We start from the raw sequence: 25,203 nt of genomic DNA on the forward strand, positions 1-25,203 counted from the left end.
TGTTTTGGATGTAGGCCTATATCTATACTTGGGTCCAGATGAAGGGAGGCTGGCAACATAACCCGCCTTGAAAGAGCTGGGATCTTATTATGTGAAAACGTGTGAGGAATTTAAGAAAAACACACAAAAAAGCAGAAGAGCTAAGTGTCAAAACCAGCTAGAAAGTGCTCCTGACACTAACAAGACCTGTCCATGCTGTCATGCTCTCCTGGAGTGACTTGTGAGGAGGAGGGAATATTTACCATGTACCTGGGAACTATGGAGCCTCCCTCCTTGCAGGTGGTGCAAAGTGACCCATCCAACAGCGTGGGGTGAAGTGCGCTGACAGCAACTGGAGCCTGTTCCTTCACACTTGCGGGATGCAGCATGTTTCAGCATCACAGCTTTGCAGGAAATCTGCATGGGTGGGCAGAGTTGTAATTGCTATCTTTCATTTGGCACATTAAGACAGGGGGGCGTTGGCAGAGCTGTATGAATCAGGAACAGCATCTGCTGGTGAAGACGGTGGGGGTACTCGTAGCACCCAGGGGAGACAGAAGCTTGCACAGCACATGCCTGGCCCCGCTTGTCAACATTTTCACAGTCCAGGTACTGAAAAATTCAGCCTCCCCCTGCCTCACCTCTCTCTCTCCACTGCTGTAGACTTTGGGGCTCTGTAATGGCAGATTTGGTGTCCTAAATGAATGGAGGTTAGTCTAAATACCACCTTTACTTCACGCCTGCCATTACAGTCCATGCGTTGGATGGAGACCCGGATACCAAGTGGGCTCTGCCCGGACCTCACACTCCCACCTTTTCCTGTCAGTTGGGCAGTGGATGAATGTTAAATGAGTACAAGACTCTGGACAGATGAAGCAGTTATTCCATTATAATAAAAGCCTTAGTCTGTCTGTCTGTAATGCTTTATTTGCACTCTGATTGGTTTTCTCAGCAGCCAATGCTCGGCAATGCTGACTGAAACAACCAATCAGAGTGCTCTGTACACATGGCAGAGTGCTGCCACGACAACGGGGACAAGGACTGGGGCTGGGGGAGGGTAAGGCCAGTGGTGCTGGCTTCGCCCCCCCGCCCTGCTTCTTGGAGGCAGAGGGGGACGGGCTGGGATGGCAGACGGCAGGGACAGAGGGACCGAGTAGGCGGTGAGGACAGCAGTGCTGGCTTCACCCCCCACAGCTCTGCCCCTTGGAGGCGGCAGTGGCGCGGGGTGCTGGCGGACCAGCGCTGGCCTCGGCCCCCTGCTCTGGCGCATGGGGCCGGATGGGGGTGGGGGGTGCACAGAGCTGTGGCACCGTGGAGCACTGGGTGGCAGCACTCTGTCCCTGCCCAACCCCGTCAGTCATGACAGGCAACAGCAGGGACGGACTGAGACAGCGGAGCGCCACCATGACAGCGGGGATGCAGGATGGAGTGGGGGGGCGAGATGAGCAGCACTGGCCTCCTCCCCCCTGCTTCTTGGAGGTGGCAGCACTGGCCTTGCCCCCTTGCTCTGGCTTCGCCCATCCCCGGGTGCCAACAAAAACTGGCAGGGAGGGGGAGGCAGTGGGGAGGAGGGAGGTGAGAAGCGGGGGACACAGTGGTGGCACCCCACCGTCACCAGGCCCTGAGAACAGCTGGGAGGGAGAGGAGCTGGTGGGGAGGGGGTTGCACACAGCCAGACACACAGTGGGGGGCTGGGCAGTGGCTGCAGCCACCATGTGCAAGCTGCCTTCCCTCCCCTGTGCCTGGGAGGCGGCAGCATCACGGGGGGAGTGATGGGGGCGAGAGGGTTGCACAGGGCCAGAGGCAGGGTGGTGGCAGCGTGGGCCAGTGGGTGCTGGCACTCTGTCCCCACCTGTCATTCCTGACAGGCAAGTGGCTAGTGCTCAGTACTACATTTAAAGGGCAGGGAGAGAACTTGCTGCTTGCAAACATACATCAATTGATCCATTATAGCTGTGGTACATGTCCACTCTGGTCCTTCAGTGCATGAATTTAGGTTCTGAGGTGGCTTATACCAGAATGAAGCAGCTACTCAATGAATTCCACTTGCTGCAGGATACAGTGGATAAATGAAAGAGTTACAGTGGATTGGCTTGAAATATAGTAAGTTCCCTCTTTCAAAGGGTATAATTGTTTCATTTGCCCACACCCAGAAGTTCCATGAACACTGTCATCCAAGCCATCTTCACACCCAGTACCACATGGAGGGCTGTTGCAGGGAAAGCACTAGCTTGGCCTGGCAACAGCAGGGGAAATGAGTGAAGGGAGGAGATGGATCTGGGAAGGAGAAGAATTTGTTTCTTTTTGCCATATCATTTGGAAGAAGACAACAGCTGCCTCTTCCTGATGCTCCCTGCAAAGCCACAGCTGCTGGGGAATCCATCACTTTTCACAGGGTCGGGGGAAGAACTAAAATCTCAGTGGAATTTAAGGAAAAAAGCAAGCTCTCTGTCTACATGCATCTCTTTCTGTAGAGGGACAGACAGACCCACATGGACAGTCCCACACACATACAGACACTGGCTTGCAGAGACATAAATTCACGATATAGGCAGACGTACACATCCAGGCATCCTCAACCCAGCTCTTACACAAACCCCCAGACAATGTTATATGCACAGGCATAAAACTAGTAGCCCACAGAACACCCCTGCACACATCCTTGACCTGCCCCAATGCAGACTCAGACCAAGAAGCATGAACCAAGACAGACATGCTGCACAGTAGGAGGAAATTCCTCCTGCTTATGCTCTGAGCAGGTGTGAGACAATTGCCACCCATATCCATATCACACAGCATATCAGGTGAGGCCAGGCTGTCCATAATCCTCCTTTGCAGAGGAACTGAAGGTTCCTGTGGGACTTTATGCAGCCCTCTGAGACCGTACATGTTTGCTTGGGCCCCTGTTTCTTTACACTGCGGTGACTGGACTCAGTCGTTATTCCAGAAATGGCCAACTCAGTCCATCACAGACAACCCCTTCCCTCATGCCCAGGGCTAAGAGCAGTGCACTTCATTAGCACACCTGGCACTGCCTAAAGCTGTAGGCCTCATGCAAGTGCAGAGTGCAGTATCTCAGTATCTTGCTAATCCAGTCACACTCTGATCTCCTCATGGCAGCTCAGTGCAGTGGGTGTCTTGGGGAAGGAGAAGCTAAAGCTACTGAGCTCTTATATCTCAGACAAGTCAACAGTGATATGGCCAAGACCCAATCTATCAAGAGGTCCCATTTTCCCAGCCAGGGGCTGTCACATTGACTGAGTACATGCACCTTTCGTCTATCTCCAGTGGCTGGTCTCCACCTGCTGTTGGCCCTATGCTTTGACTTCTGGTCCTAGCCCATCCAGCTCCAAACTGTAGCACCAGAGGCACTATTCTGCTAATGAAGGAAACAACCAAGGACCATGACTCACAAAACATACTGGGCTCCACTAGGACAGGAGATGAGGTAGGGAGCATGGATGTTATATTCATGACATTGGACTGTTGGAGGACTCAAGCACAACCTGACAATCCATCTTGGGAGATGATCCACACACTAATAAATCTCACTCTCAGGCTCTTATTTTCCTGTGACTGTCTCGACCAGTTTCTGTGTAACTCCTAGTTAGCCTAAAGCATTCCTTCCCCACCCAGGGTTTATGCACTTCTACTGGGTGATTGTGTCCCACTTTGTAAATGGGGACAAGTGTCTTCACAGCTTGGTCCCTATGGAGGTGCAATGCCATGGGATTATGCACTGATAATTAACTTTGTTGAACCTCCTACCAACAGTCTGCCTGAGCTCAGTACTTGACTAGTAAGGTTTGAAGGGACACACAGTTTCCAGTAGTTTGCATGACCAGTGGGTCTGGAAATACTCTTCTCAGGACAAAGGTTCAAATCTACCTCACATCAAGAGTAACCAGAAGATGCCACCCTCTAACAGCTGCTTGGCAACGTATGGAAGTTATATTTCTGGTCTAGGTCCAATCTGAAGTGGATGAGTGTCTATACAACAGCTATTGGCCTGAGCAAAGAAGCCAAAGAATGACTGGGCTACAGCGACTAAACACTGTTTCCAGTCTGGTTCAGAGTGGCATTGACAAGAAGCTGGTGCTGTTCAGAGTAGGATGTAAGCTTTTCGGATACAGATGCCTTGTTGGGACAGCCATGGGGTGAATGGAGCAAGTCTGGGGGAGGTCCATGGGCAGAGATGAGGTAGGAAGGATGCAGGGTCAGAATAAATGGGGGTGGGGGCTGTTGTGTGTTTTGGCACAGATATATGGGGCCATAACTGGAAGTGCAGTACTGGAGTTTTATGCAGGGGAAAAGCTTTGAAAGGTTCCTTTACTGTTTATGTCTGGCTCTATCCTAAGAGGTTAGTTTAGTAGCTCCTCATAAAAAGAACTACCATAATGTTGTTCCCCAACTCCCATGACAACAGGTTCCACAAAAGTTGATGTTTCTCCCCCTGATACTCTTAGGATACTCAGGAGCACAAGACCTTCACTACTATGACCCTACTTCTGAATCCCACAGAAATCCCCCAACTCAAGCAGTTCGCTTTTCATACCACGACAGCAAATACATATAGCTCTGGACAGTTGATTATTTAAAGCTGTCGAGAGTGTTTAATTTAACCTTGGATTCACCATCTGCAACTTGTTTCCATCCACTCAACACTTGCTCTCCCCCTCTCAGTATAAACTCTGTCTGTGACAAGTTATTCACCTCTGAGGTTTACAGCAGGGGGCCCTGATCCATCAGTGAGGTAGAGAGGAGAGTTCACCCAGATAAGCTGGCATGGATAAGGCACTGCTGAGTGAGGATCACTCTGCTGAAGCTGACTATGTGGACAGGGTGCTGTCACGAAAGGAGGCACCAGCTGTTGCATTCCCAGCTGACACAAGCAGGTGTGCAGAAACCCACACTGCTGCACACCTGGTTGGCATGGATGGGGCACTGCTGCAAGGAGAGATCCTAAGGGAATGGGGCTTAGTGCATATAGGCCCCCTCAAAAAAAACCTGGGGAAAACCTTTTGTGTTGAAAATAATCTTCCAAGCAAGTTCTGTTCCTCTGAAATGATGCAGTTTTAATGGGGCAAATTCTTGGTGATAAGCATGTAGGCTCCCAGTGTAGAAGCTTCCAGCCTGTGCATTGCCTGTGCATTTCAAACCTGTCCTGTAGGCTCTCCTGCCACTTTAGTCCTGAACTGCTACACACCCCTCAAACCCTGGGCCAGCCCCTACCCATGCCTCCCAGCCCTGCCCTGCCATCATGGTTTCTTGAATAGAGGACTGGCCACTGCAGAATGGACCAGGATATCTGTTATCCTGTCTCTGGCACCAAGTTAGGTAAAAGCTCTGGAGCACAGGACTTTCACTCCGACAGTGTAACAGTGGGATGCTATTTTCTTTGCTTCTCACTGTCCAGTCCTTTCTTGAACCTCACTAAACCTCTTGCCTCAAATATACCCAACAGCAGGGAGTTTCGCTGGTTAGTTACATCTTCCTTTAACAAACTGGCGCAGCGGTCAATGACAACAAGATAAGACAAGGGCAGTAGGGAAGACAAATGTCTCTCATTAGCTTTGCACCCAGTAAGGAGGTATGAGATTTGGTGATGCAGGCAAAAAAACATTGGTTTGAGGCTGCATTTGAATTAAGGCCTGGCCTAGCACAGAAGGTAGGGATGATCCATTTTATGTGTCTGCATCCTATGTGCCTTGTGTCTTTCCCCTTAGCATCCAAAGCCATGGCTTGCTTGCTGGCCTTGGGCCAAATTCACTGCTGGCACAGAGCTTCCCTGCACTTTGTGCCCCTTACATCAGTGGTAACATTGCCCTCTCCTAGGACAGCTCTGTTACACAAGGATCTCCTTTTGAGGCTTGATTCTGCTCTCACTGAAACCAGTGAGCATTTTTCCCTTGAATTCCTCAGCAGGAGAAGTGCGCCTTGCCAGGGTGAGTGACCTGCCATACCCCCCAGCCCTATTATTTCATCCCAATGTGAAGGCCTATGTTTGAGGTACATGCAGGGCTAGGGCTCTGGCTTGTCTACAACTTACACAACCCTGCAGCCCCCAGGAATATCTTGGGGCTTTGGGTCCCACGGGGTTCCCACCCCCATCTGCGCACCGTGCCCGAACTAAACCCGGTATGGGCATGTTCCATTTATAGCAAGCTACAATTACTGGCTAGCATTTTCCCAAGGCTTCCAGTAACCAGTGTGTGCTGGCAACATCTCCATCAAGCCCCAGCTGTGCCCTTATGATGACCACTAGATTGGCAGCATTTGTTCAGGGTGCAGCCAAGGTCTAGGAAAGAGGGCGGATCCCAAAAGTTCATGGTTTATCTTTGTTTCATGGCCTTGACACTGGATCTTTTGGGATAAGCTAAAAATTGCAACTGTGCTGAGGCATCCTCCCAGTACACAGGAAAGCAGGGCAGGCAGGTTCATAGCCAGCCTCTTGACACCCATCTCTCAAGGTCTAGGACTGAAGCAGAGAATGAAATGAGAGCTGAGAGTAAGTACCTACATTTCCGAAATAGGACTGGAAATGGGCTTAGTAGCACAGTGAATGGTGGTACAAGACAGAGACCCTTGAATCCAATCTGTACCTCTGCCAGATTCCTATGAAATATTGTCTTGGCAGTCATAGGGAAGGACACACCTAGCAATGTCTAGTGTTGTAAAAGAGCCGAGTGATCACAAAAGTATGCAGTTGCTCCAGATTGAATGTGAATTACCAACTCTCAAGTTACCCCTCGAGAAAACCTAGCTCAACTGAGAGCAGCCATACTGTGAAACAAGGATTGTTGTGCCCATGCTTATAGTATCCTCACTCATGTGAGGAGCAAATACTTCTGAGTACATCGTACAGATCTGAGTGCTGCTACAACCTGATTCGTTTAAGTTTTTTTTCGGCATGTTGTGGGAGGATTTGTCTGTTCTTCCTAGGCAAATGGCATTGTTAGAAAACACTGGAGCACTAGGTTGCATCCAATATAGACTGGTTATATTAGAAGCTGAGAAGTTGCTAACTCAGGCTTTACTCTACCTCCCAAGAAGCCTGCCAACTTGGTTAAAAGCATTAACATATTTGAGTTATGGGTTTGTGTGCATGGATGGGCTTCAAGCAATAACTAAGATTAGCTTGGTAGCAAAGACAAGCCCTTAAACCGCAGAGGAACCTAGGCAGGGCTGCTCCCATAACTGCAATGCACTAGGACTTTGTGAATGTGAGAAGAGAAAATTGCATGAAAAGGCTACCAACCAGCCACTAGATCTAGGTAATTTCTCTCCTGTTACCTCAGTTAGGCATGAAATCCAGTGTTGGGTTCATGTCCATAGCTCAATCAAATGTTCCTTCTTATGGAGGAAACAAAAGAGTTTTAAATGCCTTAGTCCCCAAGTTGCTGCTGCTTGTACACTGTCCCTGTGGTTATAAAAGCCTCATCAGACCAAATGCCTCTATATTAATTTCCAGCCATCCAATCAGGGAAAACCATACAACTCAGAGGACCAAACACAAAGCGTAAGTATTGAACATGCAGAGCTGAGAGTTGGAGATCAGAACAATTACGAACAGGAAAACTGGCTACATTCACCGGATAAATACTTGCAGCACATTGTCCACCTAGCTGCCCTCCTATACAGGATGTATGGGTGTGTGTGTATGAGGGAATAACACAAGCATGTATATGAATGCAAGAACGTGGGGGTAAGAGAGCTCTTCAGTCCCAAGCAATGAAAATTTAATGAACTCTGATAGCCTTGGTTTATCTGTAATGAACAGAGAAGGCTGAGAGGCCTTCATATTATCACAAACACACAGGCACAAAAGGAAAGTTCAAATAGTATCCCTCCAAAATGTCAGTTCCTTGTTGTGGTATAATGAGTATTGGGTGGGAGGGCAAGATTTAGCTACAAAATGAAATGAGGCAAAACCTAGGAAAAAGCACAGAGACTTCTGACAGGGCTCTAGATAGAGTATGTGATCCTATATGTCTGAGAAGGTTTTTATCAGCGTAAGCCCAAGCTCTGAGGACTTTCCTCATGCTACACCAGTTCTGAGTCACTCTCAGACAAGTCGTTCACAGCAAGGCATGTCCTGTTGGTGCTAAGCTGACAAGTGGTTTCTGTTCATCTCCATCCTCCTGTCCAGAAGTTATTGGAAAATCTTCAGGTTTTGGCTCCACTCCCATAAGGGACTCCAGAGTATAAAGCACAATGCTGATGCAAACACTGCCATTAATATATGTCAATGCTATGACTTGAATTCCCTCTTATATGTAATGCATCGACACATCAGTCCTCAGGGACTGATGCATCTCTTTGACCAGGCTTTCAACCATAGCATGCATAGTCTCAGGCTTACTGAGGAAGCTGCATTTACAGCTGTAAAGGGTTGACATAGATGGGGACATGCTTATATTGGTAAAGCTGTTTCATGCAAATGATGATGGCACAATCATACAATTGTCACTGCTTTTCCCATGAGCTCTTCTGGATGGGGTCTGTCTCTCTCACTTGGTGTCTGCGCAGTGCGTGGCCCAGAGGAGCTCTGGTCTCACATGAAGCCTAAGTGCTTTTGTCATTGAAACAACAAGCCCTGGTTCTGACACTGGCTTGCTCTAGGACTGGGGAATGCAATTGACTCCTTTTACCTTACCAGCTTTCCATCTGAAAAATGGGGCTAAGGCATAGGTTCAGTGTCTCTAACATACTTTGAGGGCTAGAGATGGCAAGCATGGTGTAATGGAGCTACATATAAGATCTATTCAGAATGCACCAGGAAGACTGTGCAGTGCTGTGAATGGGAAAAGAGCTGGATTCCTTTTCTGTTGGAAAAGAGTTTCCACAGTGATACTGGAGTATTACTGGGGGATTTGCACTGCTCTCCCCATACTGATGTGGCTATACCAGTGCAAAAGGTATATGTGCGATATATCTGCCTTAGTGGTTTGGACCACTGCAATTCCATTGGACCAGAAACTGAATAAAGACCAGGCCCAAATTGTGATCACTTAATTAGATCTGCAGTAATGTAAAGGGACCCCAGTCTAGCCAGTGGAGAGAAGCTGTAAGACCCCAGGAACCTTAGTGCAGGGCTCACAAAGATGCAGTTTCTCCTTTTCTGTTTTCAGCTGGAAGTGGAGCCAGAATCTCCCCAGACACAACATGCACCCGTGAAAGAGGGATTGCTTTCCCCCCTGACAACAGAGCCCCAGCCAGAGTCAGGATGAAAGCCCTGATCCTCCGAAGTCTGTTCCTCTCTGCTCCTGCCCTGATGGTTTTGATTCTCATGCTGAGCACTGAGACCAGCAGTGCCTGGAAGCAAGGTGCCCCGCGCCTTCGTCTCTCCTACAAAGGTAAGGGACCAACCTACATCAGTCTTCTGGGCCAGCTCTGGAGGCAGCCAAGGTTTTTTCTGGGGATTATGCCCTGTTTAGAGTGGCCTAAGAGGAGCATCATTTATCCAAGGTGGCTGGTAGCTTGTGAGAGCAGAGATAACAGGATGGGTAATGTCCAGGTTTTGGGGTAGGCTAGTATCAGCACTTCTCAGTGGGGTTTCTTGCCCCTAGCAAATGTGACTAGAGAGGCTCCAGGACCTGACTATAGCTTAGCATCTGAGATCCAGGGGGCTTGAAGAAGACCACAAGCCCAGGGCTCAAGACAATGCTGCTGGTGCTAGAGATGGGGACTGGAGGGAAAAAAGTCATTGCATGGAGAAGGGAGATCTTAGATAGCCGCTAGCACACTTTCATCCTGAAACTCAGCTCAGTGTCTTGTTCTACCTCTGCTGTGATGTATCTTGCGTTTTCTTCAGCCTCTTCAGAGGAGAGTATGACATGCTGAAGGAGACCTTGGGCAGCACCTGGCTCTGAACTCAGCAGGGGGGATGCTACACACACAATGGGCACTAAAAGTAAAAGTAAGGTGACACCTCTCCGCCTCCCCAATATGGTGCTGAGGGGCGAGAATGCAGAGAGGAGCTGAGAAAACCCCATGTCCTGACAAGACATTCCCTGCTCTGTGTTGAGAGGCCATTTACTTCAACCTCCCAGCCACCACAGTGACTTTGCTTCAGTCCACACATGCTCCCTTGCCCCCAGCCTTGTCCCCTCATCCCTCCCCTTCTCTTGCCATTGTACTGATCCCATCCTTGCTACCCCACCAAGCAGTCGTGGCACTGACATGCAGCTTCATCCTGCTGGTGTGTTCTACCCTTCCCCAGTCTCTCTCATCTATTCACACCAGTGGTTTTCTGTCTTTTAAGACTTGAGGCACCCTTCAGAAAATGCAGTTCTTAATATTCACTCTGTTCACTTTTGACTACAGAAAAATAATAGAACAATTTTCCTTTTGCTAAGAACATAGAAAGATCACAAGAGGGCAGAATGTTTTTGGCACTGGAGGTTCCTATTTGAAATCTCCGGGTTTGTCTTGTGAAACATGTTTGCACACCTCGCAGTGCTTACATTGTGTGATGCCCCATGATATCCTTGAAAGGATCTCAAGGCACCTCAGGGTGCTGCAGCACCCTGGGTAAGAATCACTCATTTATACTATAAGCTCTGTGGTTCAAGAACTGTCTGCTGCTGTTTACAGTGTCTACCACAGTGGGCCCCATTCTTGGAGGATCCTGAGCTATGGCTACAATAAACATTAATAATTTAGCAGGATAGGATATGCCACTGTGTGCATTGTCAGTTCCAGGGGAAAGTGTAAAGACTTTACCATCAGGAGGGAACAAAGATTTGGTCTGTGATCCCCAGGAGAGGAAGCCTATCTAGTGGTTAGAGCAGGGCTTCTGATCCTTGTTCTGTCACTGACTCATTATGTAGTCTCAGAGAAGTCCCTTAACTGGTCTTCATCTCAGCTGGGTGATGCTTAATCATTTGAGACTCACTACTGCAGGCTGATTAGGAGCAGGGCAATACTGTGAACGCAGCAGAACCAGCACAGTTTTGATCGGGGCAGGATGTCACTGTAGGGATTCTGTACCCCCTGCACTCATTGAAACTCTATAGCCACTCCTTGTAGCCCTCCTCCAACAGAGATTTTTAGAGCGGACTTAATGCACCTGCAAGCTACATCAATGCCTGGCCAGCACACCAGCAAGGAGACAACAACAGCTAACATGGCACAGTGCCACTATTGCCCTGAGTCTGGGGAAGGGATTCCAGAGTGGGGGAGAAGTTTCCTCATTTGTACTAGCTCATGGCCAAGCTCCCTTACTAGAAGATGTCATGCGGCAGGGTATGATCAGCCAGAATGACCATGTGGGGAGGAGGGAGGTTTTAGCTCTTGCCTCTTCCCCCCATTCTTCTTTTCTTCAGACTTGTTCTTTCTCGTAGACTCTTCTTCTTTGTGGCCTACAGCAGATAGCTTAATCCTCTCAAACTCCTACTCACAGTGCCCTGTCATTTCCCTTTTCACTCCTCAAATCCCTAGGAGCTCTGATCTGAAGAGCAGCCACCAAGGCAGAGCCAACGTCTGCCTTAACCTTTCCCTTTTTGTAACTGGTAGTCTGGGCTGGATTAACGTGTAGGGAAACTAGGCACATGCCGAGAGCCCTAAGTGAAGAAGGGGCCCAGTTGTGCTTATTTTATATACTATAATTATTGAGTGAAAAAAGTAGGGGCCTACAAGTTTGTTTGCCTAGGACCAACTAAAGGGATAATCTGTCCCTGCTGGTAATCACAGTGGGAGCTCTGCTCTAGGCCAGTGTTTCTTAACCCATGGGTCATGACCCAAGAGTGGGTTGTAAAAATATATGAAAGGGTTGCCATCAATCTTTAAAAATGGATTCTCCTTTAAAGGAGAAAAACACGAGAAACTTTGGCTTTCCCCTTGCAGGCTGGCAGAGTTCCAGCCTGCAAGGAGCTGCTTGGGGCCCCCCATGCATCCCACACACCTCACCCACCCCACACATCCACCCTCTGCCTCACACACTGGGAGACTGGGGTTGGGGGGCAGTGAGTGAGGGGCACTAGGTCAGGGCTGGCCAATATTTACAGCTGGGTCCTGGTTCAAAAAAGGTTGAAAATCACAGCTCTAGGCAAGTCAGCAATGACCATCCACCTCCCAGTGCTACCTAACCTATCTGAGAGTGGGCCCAGACATGACAGGGTTGCAACACCAGCTGCTAATCTACACCAGGACTCCTAGAGCTGGTGGGGAGGTCACAAGAACATAAGCAGCAGCGGGAAATGAAGGTTAGAGGAAGGCCCAAATATCCTCCAAGGAGAAGTTTCCTTTGCTGCTTCTCCCAGGGATAGGGCTTTCCCAAGAGATGCATCAAGTGGCTGGGATAGGAGGATGGCCTCTGCCTGGTTCACTTTGTAAAGGCAGCTGGTGCTGGTTACCTATACCTGCTTGGTGACTGGGGAGAATACCCCCAGTAAACCCCTAGGAAGGGCAAGTTCAGAGCCGCTGAGCAACCTTTCCCCCAGAGCATACCACCTGAGGGCCCCAGACCCCAGCTTGTAAAGATACGAGAATAGTTCAGCTAGATCATTCTAGCCTTTGCCCTTGTAATTGGTTCTTTGGATGGCAGTCTCAATCACACATCCACTAGGAACTGGACTGGCCCATGATTACCCTGGGTGTCTTCAAGAGGATACCGGACAAACACGTGGCTGGGGTCATCAGACCCCAGCACTCTTTCCTGCCCAGGGCAGGGGGTCGGGCTCGATGACCTACTGAGGTCTCTTCTGACCCTAACATCTATGAATCTATGAATGATTTATCCCAGAAAAGCCACCAAACAGGCCCTATGATGGTAACCAGTCACTTCTGGGAACAGAGGGGTTGCCAGATTGGGCCAGACACATGGTCCAATATTGCATCGAGTCAGGGCCAGTGTCAGATGACTTGAGGAAAAAGGTGTCTTGATTTCTGCTGGGTAAAGTTGGTCTTAAGCGCTGAAACATGAGAATTAATCTCACTTCCAGAATTTGTCATCATTAACACTGGATATCCTGTTATCAACAGGAATGTCCAGCCCCTTCTTGAATCCTAAGATTTTGGGCCTCAGTGTCCACCTGTGGCAATGAGTTCCAAAGTCCAACTGTACCGTAGGTGAAAGTTGTTGGTTTTGAATTGCCCACCTTCCAGTTTCACCTTATCTCCCCTAGCTCATCTGTGATGAGACAGGAGCAGAAGCTTCAGATCTCCTGGTCTCCCTTCTCCATCCCACTCCTTGTTTTATGTGCTTTTGTCATGACCCCTCTTATTCATCTGCTCTCTAAAGATAAACAACCCCAACCTTTTCAATCTCTCCTGAGATGAGATCTTTTCCAGGCCCCTAATCATTCTTGCTGCCCTTTTCTGAACCCTCTCTAATTCTGCATTACCCTATTTGGTCACTGCTGATCTGGGTTTTATTTCAACTAGTGACATGAAGGAGGTTGTTAACCTCAGCATTTTTAGACACGACTGTGCTCATCACCAGAGCATGGCAGCTCTCACACATATTCCATTCCACCACCACGACCTGCATTATCTACTGCACAAAAAGCCTGAAACCTCTTCCAAGCAATCTGTAGGGATCCCACACCCTACGATGAAAGCTGGTCTCCTCAGGTATCAAATGCACCAACTGTTTAATAGCACAGGGTACAGCAACTTTGGGGTGGGGGGGAAGAATAACATGCATAACACACTTATGCTGGAATCTGTGCTAAAATCCCAGCTCAAAGCAGAGTGGCATGGGTTTGTAAGCCAGAGGCCAACTCAACAGCTGGGGCCTCTGGAAAAATCTCAGCTGCCAGAGGATTTCAGTTTCACATCTGAAACGTGCCCTTTCCTATGAGGTGCATCTCATGCTGGAGGCTTTCTCTGCTGCACATCCTTCTCACAAACCATATCTGCTAAATGGGAAGTAAGGCAAGCCTTAACCCTCTGCTCTGCTAGGAGCATGCTGTCTGAGCTCGGACTCACCTTAGCATCCTAGCCAGCCTGACTTTCAGTCATAGCCTTCTACCAAGCCACTCAAGACTTACTGTCTTCCCCAAGGAAGGTAGGTCTCACCCTAAACCCCTGCAAAGGCCAGCTCAGCTGAGATGAGCTCTGTAACAATTAAGTGCTCAGGGCAGCTGTTCCAACCTTATTTGGCAGGAACGGCCTGGCAGACCCTATCGCTGTCTTCTGAACTGACACAACAGCAACTCCTGCAGCATCTGGGCTTCTGTGGAGGGCTCCTGTGGGAGAACAAACCTGCTGAGTTTATCAGGTCTGATGCTAGCCGTCTGGGCACAAGAGGAACAGGCAGACTGAATTCCCTCACATGCTGGAGGATGGGGCTGGGACTGTGGCCTGGAGTTAATTCAGTTTCTGTGTAAAATTGGACAGTAGTTATTGTGCCAGGAGATGCCTGCTGGGCTCGTAGTAAGACAGCAGAAGTCTGGCTTGAAACCCAGGGACTCAAAAGAAAGCATGCGGCTGGCTCAGAAGGGGTCAGTCCTATCTGAAATCAGCCCCTAATAAGGAAGCAGAGCCACCCCCCAGCTTGTTGCTGCTGGGAGATTGCCAGCATCGATAACCTGTCCCTCTCCTTCAGTGAAGGGAGCAGAGATCATTCCTAAACCAGGGAGCTCCTACTTCAAAGTAAGAGCGTGCATGGGTCCGACGTGCCAAAAACCCTTGAGTCTCGGGCAGAGCTAAGAGAGGAAGCTCCCAGCCTCAGGAGGGCTCAGGGAAAATGCAGACAATGGCAGGGGATGTGACTCATAGAGGACACAGAGGGGGTTCACGGACACAATGGCCTCACAAGTTTAGGTTTAAACACCCCAGAGCCTAGAGGCTCCTTCCATGCCACAGCCTATTGGGATGGAGACTGTCGTCACAGCCCAGCATGAGGGAGGCAGACAGGCACAATAGGAGTGCGGGGCGAGACGCAAGCAAGCTTGCAAAAAGGAAATGACAGAACCAAAGGCAAGAAAAGCAGAGGAAGGATGATGCAGGAAGGAGCGAGGCCAAGAACAATAAGGCCCAGCAGCAAACCAATCCCTTTCCCAATGATAAGATGAGTAGATGCTTATAATAGAACTTCAGTGGATTGGAAGCAACCGATGCAGTTGCTGTACAGGCTGACCTGTGCTGTGCACACTCTGAAATATTAATGCCTCTGGATAAATCTGGTTCAACTGTGACAGCACTAAGAACAACTGCAATTCTGGACTGGTCCCTGTCTTTCCGTTGTGGACAGTGGAGTTACTCTGAGGTTATACAGCACCAAAGTCGCATAGTGAAGCCATAGTGTACCACTGATCTTCTGTTATTGTATGAAATTGGAAGCTAGGGTAGGTGAGGCAGATGGATGTTCCAGGGATTGGTAGCTTGTTAGAAAGCCTTTTGCCTCTGGGTCACTGGTAGGGATCAGAATCCATTACCCTTTGGTGGGTATGCTTTGGCTTGGCAAATTGGTGGATCTCTGCCAACGTTTACCACAATACAAGTGGCCCCAGCAGTGCCATTACTGACCATTGCAGGGAAAAGCCAGAATGGAACTTGGTTCAGATTCAAGCACTCCCAAGGCTTTCAGGGCACCCCTGACTGAGGTCTGTCTAGTGGGAAGGAGTGAGAATGCTCTCTTAGGAGAACAATGCTGACCTTGAACAGGGCTGGGATGTCAGGTGATGAATACAGGGTAGGGAAAGGCAGACTAGAGACAAACATTGGGAAACAGTGGGGGCATGACAATAGATGAAAATTGCTTTGGGGGACCCCTCTAGATAAGCTGGGGTTACCTGGGGTCTTCCCTCTCCCAGCCAGCACACAGTGTGCAACTTGCAGCAACCTTGTTCAAAGGCCTTTCAGGCTCCTAGTTACCAGGTCAAACCCTATCACCATTTTTTTTATGAGTGGGCTGAACTGGAGGCAAACTGGGTGGTTACTACTCACCTCTTTCTTAAAGAGTTGGGGGAGAAAGAGCTAAGGGAATGAGGCTGTGAGAGTAGACTCCCACCTCTATCACAGGGCAGTGGATTGAATACTTCAAGCACAGAGCAATTAATCCTTCCTGGGAGCCAGATTGAAATCTAGCACCAAATAGCACAGCACAGTGGAAAGGATCTTGCCATAAATCAGGGGTGACCTCTCCCCAGGACAGGGCCTGAGGGAGGTCAGAAGGTGAAGCAGTGATAATAGCAGCTTCCTAATTGTTTCAGGTTGAGCAACATCAGGGCCACATTTGCCCTAACTACTGTCATTACTTTCCTCCAGTTAATTAAGCAGGGTGGGGCAGTATCGGATAAACCTTTGACCCCCACCTCTGAGCTGCATCCCCAGTGGCACCAGCCTACATTTACCTCGGGGTGAGCAGGTCACAAGAGCAGCCCTGGCTGGAGGGAGATCCAAGCCCTGTCAGTGGGTAGAGGCTATGTCAGGGCTCAGCCCAGGGAGAAGGATCCACCTGACCCCCACCTGAGATCAACAGCCTGGCAGGGATAATGGGTTTGGCAGGAAGAGGAGTTTTTAGCTCTTGCTGCCATTTTAATTAATGGGGATTGGGGGTCCAAAACCCCAAGGCAGATTTAAAAGGTTCCCCCGCCATGGTTGGGGGCAAGATCCATGCAAACTACAGACTAAGGGAAAGACTGCTGGGAACAGAGTTGCCGAGCACAAGAGAGTCTGTAACAGGGAAGGGTGAGGGACACATTGCTCACCAAGGTCACTGGACACCACAGCACGGAGTGGCTAATGGCAGAGGTGGGGACTTTCTTGGCTCTCAGGAAAGGAAGTTACAGCCCCACTCATTAGGCAGATTGGCCTGGGGTGAGACAGGAAGCCACTTGCCAAGGAGCTGCTTGACTGAAGAGCTCTTTTCATGCAGTGAGCCAGCACCTGCCCACTCCATATGCTGCTGCTGTTACTTTACTTGTGTGGATGAGCAGACGTCAATAGGATTTCCAGCTTGTAACAGCTGCCCTATTGAGAGAGGCTCCTGCTTCCTGTATCCCCTGGAAACAGGAGTGAAAGGAAAAGAGGAACAGTCCCTTGTGTCCAACGGTTTGTTTGAAAAGGAGGACATGTGTTTCCACACATCCCAGCTTGCATGTCGTAGTTCCATGTGTGCGTGCATGCACATGCACACACCACCCCCCCCCGCACAGATGCCCCTTATCTGTTGGTGTACTTTGCTGGTCCCTGGCTGAATTTCTGGCTTGTTGATCAAATTTATCACCTCTCAATTGACTTCGCACCATCCGTTCCAAGGTCCTGCACAGCTTTTCCCATACCTCTGCCTCATCTTCCATCCCCTCTCTCATCTATCGTGTCTTTTCTTCCTTCTCCAAGTCCTGTTTTCCACACAGCCCCCTAAACCCAGGATGACCTCAGACTTAGTACACCAGTCCTCTTCCTCCCTCATTCACATCCCTCATGAGAGGATCCACCAATGTAAAGGGGGGAGCAATCAAGAGTTTTAAATGATTTAGTAGGACTCCTCCTGCCCCTAGATTATACCCTCCAGGGTCATGACAGGTTTGGTTATTTGGGTTTCAGTCCAGCTGTTGGTGTTTATGGAGATCAAAAGTCCATTTGCTTCAGCAAAGGGGTGAGTTGGACTCTGTCAGTCTCAACATGATACATACCTTGTTAAAATCCACATAGCCACCTGGGAGGTTTCAAGGCCACCTTGGGTGATGTTTCAAGAATGCTTAGTTGAGACGGAAGATCACACACACACATAGTCTCTCTTCCCCAAGTTTTACCCCAAAACTGAGGACATAAAAGTCTGGTGCCTGTGCCTCAGATCCCTGCAGGTAAAAATGAGGAGGCTGATGGCAGACCAGTGATTTTCTGCAAACAGACCTGTGACTCAGCTGCCTGTGTCACACCTACATGTTCTGCCTTCTGCCTCTTAGCCCAGCAGGCTGGGGTCTAGCACAGCGATGGGAGAATGAGCTAGGTTCCCATCTTGACGCACACATCAAACATGCAGTTGTCAGCTAAGTCCCAGGGAAAGGATTTTTATTATGGTGACTGGTGCGAGAGGCAGATGGAGTCCTGCTGGATTTTCAGCTCCACAACTGTATGTGCAGGCTGGGCTGCCAGGGAGAGCCCAGGGTGAGTTTGCCCGCAGGATCAGTAAAGATTCTCCTAGAGTTTTTAATGAGTCCACTTCTTTAACTGCATAGGAAAGAAGAAGCATGCTGTGGACTCCAGGGAGCTGGAAGCCACCATGTCCCACCTGCTTGCCCAGAAAAAGGCAGCCAACTGCAGGAGCCTGATAGCTGCTTCAGTCCCTCCCCATGTGAACCCTCAGTGTAGCTGATCACCCCTCTTTTCTGCTCCCTGGAGTCCTGCCCTCTCCCCCTCCCCAGGAGGAGTCTTTTGCTGGAGCATTCTCCAAATCGTTTTAGTCCACTCCTTTGTTTTGCTGGGGGAGAGCGGCAGAAGTGGGAGGTAAGGAGTATTCATACCATGGGGTTTTGTGCAGGCTCCTCTGCTTTGTGCAGCTGAGATTTCTCCAAGAAATCTTGCCATCTAGGGATTTGCCTGTCAGCAAATGCTTGATCTAAAAACCCTGTTCTGAGCTGGCCTAATCCAGATCCTGAGACTTAAGATCCCCTTGAGTTGAGAGGGGGAGGGAGAGGGCAGCCAGAGCCCTGCTGACTCCAAGTACCAGGACATGCCTGAGGCAGAGGAATGCTCCTGGATGGAAGCAGCTGGAAGCTTACCCTGTAAGCTCTTTGGGGCAGAGGCTGCCTGTCTCTGCAGCCCATGCAGAGCTGAGTACATTTTAGCACTTAGGAAATGAGAAAGGAGAAGAAAGAAAGGGACTTTTGGAGGGACTGGATGTATTTAAATCAGCTGGTCCAGACGATCTCCACCCCAAGTGCTGAGGGAATTAGCTGAGGTCATTGCAGGACCCCTGGCACAGCTGTACGAGCACTCGTGGTGCTCTGGTGTGGTGCCAGAGGAGTGGACGAGGGCCAATGTTGTTCCCATCTTCAAAAAAGGGAGGAAGGAGGACCCGGGGAACTATAGGCCACTTAGTCTTACCTCAATCCTGGGCAAGCTTTTTGAGAAAATTATCCTGGCACATGTCCATGAGGGGCCAGCAGGGGAGATTATGCTTAGGGGCAACCAACACAGGTTCATTAGAGGCAGGTCCTGTCAGACCAACCTGGTGGCCTCCTACGACCAGATCACCAAGTCCTTAGATGCAGGGGTAGCAGTGGACATAGTCTTCCTGGACTTTCGGAAGGCTTTTGACACTGTCTCTCACCCCGTTCTCATTAAGAAACTGGAGGACTGTGGTGTCAACACCCACACAGTCAATTGGGTCACCAACTGGCTGGAGGGCCGCACCCAGGAGTGGTGGTGGATGGGTCATTTTCGACTTGGAGGGACGTGGGCAGTGGGGTCCCCCAGGGCTCGATCCTTGGGCCCGCACTGTTCAACAACTTCATCAGTGACTTGGACGAGGGGTAAAAAGCACCCTGTTCAAATTTGCTGATAACACTAAGATGTGGGGGGAAGTGGGCACGCTAGAAGGAAGGAATAGGCTGCAATCAGACCTAGACAGGTTATAGGGGTCGGTGGATGAGAACAGGATGGGATTCAACACTGACAAGTGCAAAGTGCTGCACCTGGGGAGGAAGAACCAGCACCATACCTACAGGCTGGGGAACTCCCTTCTCATCAGTGCAGAGGCAGAAAATGATCTTGGAGTCATCACTGACACCAAGATGAACATGGGCCAACAGTGTGGGGAGGCAGTTAGGAAGGCCAACTGCACCTTGTCATGCATCCACAGATGCATCTCGAGCAGGTCCAAAGAGGTGATCCTCCCCCTCTATGCGGCACTGGTCAGGCTGCAGCTGGAGTACTGCGTCCAGTTCTGGGCGCCGCACTTCAAGAGGGATGTGGACAGCATGGAGAGGGTCCAGAGGAGGCCACTTGCATGATCAGGGGGCAGCAGGGCAGGCCCTACGAGGAGAGGCTACGGGACCTGAACCTGTTCAGCCTCCACAAGAGAGGGCTGAGGGGGGATCTAGTGGCCGTTTACAAACTAGTCAGGGGAGACCAGCAGGCATTGGGGGAGTCCCTGTTCCCCTGAGCACTACCAGGAGTGACAAGAAATAATGGTCACAAGCTGGCAGAGGGTAGATTCAGACTAGACATCAGGAGGCGCTACTTCACTGTCAGGGGGGCTAGGATCTGGAACCAACTTCCAAGTAAAGTGGTGCTGGCTCCTACCCTGGGGGTCTTTAAGAGGAGGCTTGACAATCACCTTGCTGGGGTCAGTTGACCCCACTACTTTTTCCTGCCATGGCAGGGGTCAGACTCAATGATCTACTCAGGTCCCTTTGAACCCTATCAGCTATGAAACTATGGAAAATGTCTTGACAATGAGAGGAGCTCGGGTGGCAGGACCAGTCTCCCTAGGGGAGCGGTGACTGCCCCATCAACTGGAACATTAAGCAGTACTGTAAATGGACACGTGCTCTGGAGACTAGCTGCAGGGATCATGGGCACAAGGCAGTCACCCAACTGGTCCTCTCTCCCACGGGTTTCTGTGGCTCCCTCCCATCTGTACCAGGAACTGTTTCATGGGGCCTCTGCATCTCACACAAGCTGCACTGGGCAGGCAGCAGAAACCCCTTATATAACAGTCATCATGGTGAGAGGAGGGGGAGAAATCTTTGAAATCAGGAGGCTGGAACAGTTTCTGCTAAGGAAATTAGAGTCCTGCAGCAGCACAGACACGCCAAAAAATCTCCCCACAGACAAAGCAGAAGCCATTGGACAAGAGGCTCCAGCTTGGGGGCAGCGCTGTTTCTACACAGTCTTTAACACCAAGGACACTAGCCAGGAGAAACTTCAACACTTTTCAAAGACACTCCCATGATCTGGGAAAACAGCCCTGACAAGATGGAGTGGGCCCACCCTGTGTTCCCACCCACACCCCAGCAGGGCACGGGACTGCCTGGTCTCTGGAACTTGCAAGTTATGCTTGAAATTCTTCCATGCCTAATTGCTCCATTGAATTTCAAGGTTGGTAACATAAACTGAGCTTCCAAAACCCTCACCCAGACTTCACCACAAAAGCAGCTGCCTGCAGTCCCATCCAGCTGCCCTGACCTGTGTGATACTGCTGTCAGAGAGGGAAGAGCAGGATAGTCACAGTCCTCAGGGGCTGGGTGTGAGGTTGGATTGCCACAAAGGGGCACTCTGTAGCAGCACTGGATCATTCTTGAGAGGGTAGCGGAAGGGACATCATTTACAATCTTCTGGGGATCAGGGATAATACTTGGATCATGGAGAATACTGGCTACAGGGGTAGCCCAGGGAGCACAGACTAGGACTGGGGTAACAGAGACTGCACTAGGAGAGAGGAATGAGGGCAGGGTCACAGCCACCTGCCATGGGGGAATGACAGAATAAACTCTCGTCATTCACAGATGGGTGTGAGCTCTCCTGGTGTGGAATGGAGTTGGGGTTAATGCTTCCCATGATATTCCCCTTTGCCTTCTGTCTGCCCTACAGACCTGCTGAGATCAAACAGCTCCCACCTATTGCTGGGTCCAGAAGATGGGCTAGAGTTCCAGTCACTCCTGGTGGATGAAGACAGGGCATGGCTGATGGTAGGAGCCAAAAACCATGTCTTCCTTCTGCATCTGGACAGCCCAAGCAAACCGCCTCAGAAGGTCAGTGCTAGGGAGGCTGCAGGAAGGGAACATAACGTATCCGTATGTTAGAAGGGCCACCCGTGTGATCAGACACTTGCATGGCAAGCCATGCAAGGAAAGGCTGAGGGACCTGGGACTCTTCAGCCTAAAAAAGAGAAGGCTGAGAGGGGACTTCATAACAGCTTACCACTACATCAGGGCGTACATCAAGGGCTCAGTGAATAACTGCTCACCAGGCCACCCTTAGGGAAAACCAGGAGTAATGGCCATAAACTCCTAGAAGACTGTTTCAGGCTTAACATCAGGAAAAACTTCATAGCTAGTGTGTCCAGACTGTGGAATAAGCTCCCTCCGGAGGTGGTGCAATCACCTACCCCTGGAAATCTTCAAGAGGAGACTGGACCGGCACTTCGCTGGGGTCACCTGACCCCAAGTGTCTTTCCTGCCTGGTGCAGGGGGCTGGACCCAATGATCTTCCAAGGTCCCTTCTAGCCTCACAATCTCTGAATCTATGAAGTCCCAAGGGAGGCTAACCTCCTCCTTCCCAGAAGCCTTGTGGGAATGGATCTCACTTGTTATGCCAAAGGGAAGCTAGTACTGTGTAGCTCGATGTGCTACCTGAGGTGAAGTAAGCTTAAGGACAAGAATGACATGGGAAAGCATCATGCAGTGTAGATGCTCCTGCTCAGCAAGTGGTGCTCAATTGCCCAAGCAGAGTGGCACTGATGGGTCGCTGGGCTGCAGCTAACAGCATCCAGTGTGCAGTGTTGGGGAGGTTAGTGGATACAAGCCAGCAGCACAGCTAGGAATGGAAGTCTGGCTGGCTGGGCAGCAACCAATGATCTGATGTCACAACAAATCATTTACATTGCAAGTGATGGAAACCCCCAAGAATGCCACATATCGCCCCGTGCATCCCAGCCTCACGGTGCAGAGCTTCCTGGAAGACAAGCCTGTTAATAAGTTTAAACTTGGCCTTCACCAGACTCAGATTTGGCTTAGCCCAGTGAGTCTTCCCTACCTATGCCTCTATCACAAACTGTCCTAATCTACTCTGAGGCTTCCTTTGATACCTGGGAGGCAAGGGAAAGCCTGAGCCAGATGCCCTGGCAGGAAGCACCCATGAACTTGTGCCAAAGGAAAGAGGCTGGCAGGGGACCTGAGCAACCATGTTGGGGGAGCCCATGTGCCTGTGCAGAAGCCCGTGTGCACCTGCTAGTGCTTTGGCACCCTCTGCAGGGAGACAGGTGCTAGAGCTGTCCTAGGGAGCCCCTTCTGCGCTGCCTGGATGGGTGCAATATTACAAGTGGAAGAGGTGGGGCTGGAATGAAATATAAGAGCCGCCATTTCCTGGATCAGGCCATAAGCCGGTCTTGCCCAGTCTCCTGTGTCACACAGGGGCAGAGAGTGGATCCTGAAAGGAAGAGTGAAGAGAGCATGACCCGGGGTTATGCCAGTGCTCTTCTGCCACTTGCAGCCTTCAGCATTTAAGGTCTAGGCTGGTGTTTTCTCTTACAGATTTTCTGGCCAGCCCCCAGAGAGCAGGTGGAGCACTGCAGACTTGCTGGGAAGAATGCCGAGGTAAAGCAGCACTGAGCACTTCATGGCTCAGCAGTCCCCTGTAAGCTCATCCACCCATATTTGAAGCACAGTGACCCATGCAATGGGCCTTGGTGGGGGCTGCTTGACACAAGGAGGTTTGTCAAGCTAAGGGCAGGCCCTGGGGCCTCACTGGCCTGTCCACGTGATCTCTGGTTGTCAGTACAACTCCCTTGATCTAACCTAACCTTTGCCAATTGGGATATTAAGAATACAGCTTTGCTCTGGGCCTGTCAGACCACTTCTCTTGGTTAACAATAGCCAGGCATCAATCATACTTCTGGGGAAGAACAAATGACTCCAGGGAATTTTCATGCACTGGGGGGAGATATGATCGGTGTTAGAACAGAAGGGGCTGGGGGCTGGAGGCCCAGGACCTTAGTACCAGGGCCCTAGCAAGAAAAGAGCTGCTTTCTAAGAAAATGTTCCTCCTGAACAGACAGAATGTGCCAACTTCATCCGCCTCCTCCAGCCATTTAACCAGAGCCATGTGTTTGCCTGTGGAACAGGCTCCTACCAGCCCATCTGTACCTTCATCCAGCTTGGAGAAAGGGAAAAGGTGAGAGAGACTCTGCAAGGGGAATTCACCATTGGTGTGGGCAGAGAGGGACCCCAGAGCATGCCTGTACCCTCTTTGCACCGCCTGAAAGGAAAAGGGACCCCAGGATGCCCCCTCTACTAGTCATCGTCATCAGGCACCAAGAGAAAGTGGGAGGGACACAACTCTTCTGAGCAGCATGAGAAGTGAGAGGGGACCCAGCATATGCTCTTGCCCAGATCTGCAACCAGATCAAAGGACCTCACAGCATGAACGTCTTTGCTGCAGGGACACACACACACTGTCTACATTGGTAGCCCTTTCCAGGGGCTGACTGCTACCAAGTCAACAGAAGCTGAGCTTCCCAAGCCCTATCCTGCCCTTTATCTACAGACAAGCTAAATGGGACCAGCATCAGTTGCTGTCTGCTGTCTTCCATGTCTGACTGCACAACAGAGATACTTTCCTACCTTGCAAGTTTACTGGAAACAGGGACAATGTTTACCTCATTCAGCCTCCAGCACAATCCTTGAATAAAAATTAAGTGATAGTAGCCTGGCAACCAATCAGGCATGTGCCAGGAGCAGTTTGGAGCAGACCTTGCTAGTGATGGGGAGGTGCCCAGCACAGTTCAGCCTGGTTTGTTGCAAGCCTCTGCCTGGAATGAAGTCTTCTCTTTAACCACCTGCAGGAACTGGGGAGCTCACCTATGCAGCTGGTGGCCCACTCTATGGAATCTGGGCGAGGCAAATGTCCATACAGTCCCCACGAACCCTTTACTGGGCTGCTTATAGGTAAGAGGAACATGTAGGAGGCTGGAGGTAGATACTAGACCCTGTAGAAATAGGTGCATTACAAATGAAATAGATTCATATGGATAGTCAGCTCTGTGCTTGCCAATAGCCTCTCACATCTCAGGGTATGTCTGTATGTAAGCCAAGGGTGTAACAACAGCTCATTCAGACACACCTGATCTGGGTCAGATCCCAAGAGCAGTGGCCTGGGCTTCAGCTGCTGAGGACCTGCCCAGCATCCTGGGTTGGCTTATGCTGGCTGCATTGAAGCCCATGCTGCTGTGGCTATGCTTCAATCACAGCCGAGCTGGCTAGTTTAACTCCGGTTTGGGCACGTCTACATGGGCTGCAGTGTAGCACAGCTATACCCTATCTCATTCAGTTCTGCTCCTGCCATGTCTCTATGTCTATGAGTAGCCTCATTTTTCCAATGATATGAAAGCCAAAGGTGGTGAGCTGAGGCTGTCATAGGCTAATAAAGACTCAGATCTTGTAGGTGGAAACTTCAGGAAGAAGTTCTCCTAGCACAGCCCTCCTGGATCAGAGAATCAGTTGTCTTAATTGATCTGCCCTGTAGCTAGGTAGCGCTACAGCATGGCTCCCTGCAAGTTCATTAGGTTTTAAATGTCTGTAATTACTTTCACTGAATGTGCAAACACAT

At 50.1% G+C, this 25,203-nt stretch overlaps 1 protein-coding gene across 4 annotated transcripts in view; it reads left to right on the top strand.

Moving 5' to 3' along the window:
• Positions 1 to 25,203, top strand: part of LOC149855593 (semaphorin-3D-like) — a 48,618-nt gene that overhangs the window by 11,572 nt on the left and 11,843 nt on the right. For 2 of the 4 annotated variants that reach the window (XM_090022981.1, XM_090022983.1), the window contains exons 2-6: positions 9,111 to 9,335; positions 21,469 to 21,629; positions 23,130 to 23,192; positions 23,650 to 23,769; positions 24,440 to 24,542. In XM_090022981.1, the coding sequence (XP_089879107.1) occupies positions 9,206 to 9,335; positions 21,469 to 21,629; positions 23,130 to 23,192; positions 23,650 to 23,769; positions 24,440 to 24,542 (577 nt within the window). In that variant the 5' untranslated portion in view covers positions 9,111 to 9,205. Of the gene's footprint in view, positions 1 to 7,450; positions 7,499 to 9,110; positions 9,336 to 21,468; positions 21,630 to 23,129; positions 23,193 to 23,649; positions 23,770 to 24,439; positions 24,543 to 25,203 lie in introns of those variants that run through there. The other 2 variants (XM_090022982.1, XM_090022984.1) reach the window with 2 other exon arrangements.

This window comes from Crocodylus siamensis, chromosome 11 (genome assembly GCF_052110815.1).
Source record: "Crocodylus siamensis isolate JL-2025a chromosome 11, ASM5211081v1, whole genome shotgun sequence".
NCBI classification, from domain to species: Eukaryota; Metazoa; Chordata; order Crocodylia; family Crocodylidae; genus Crocodylus; species Crocodylus siamensis.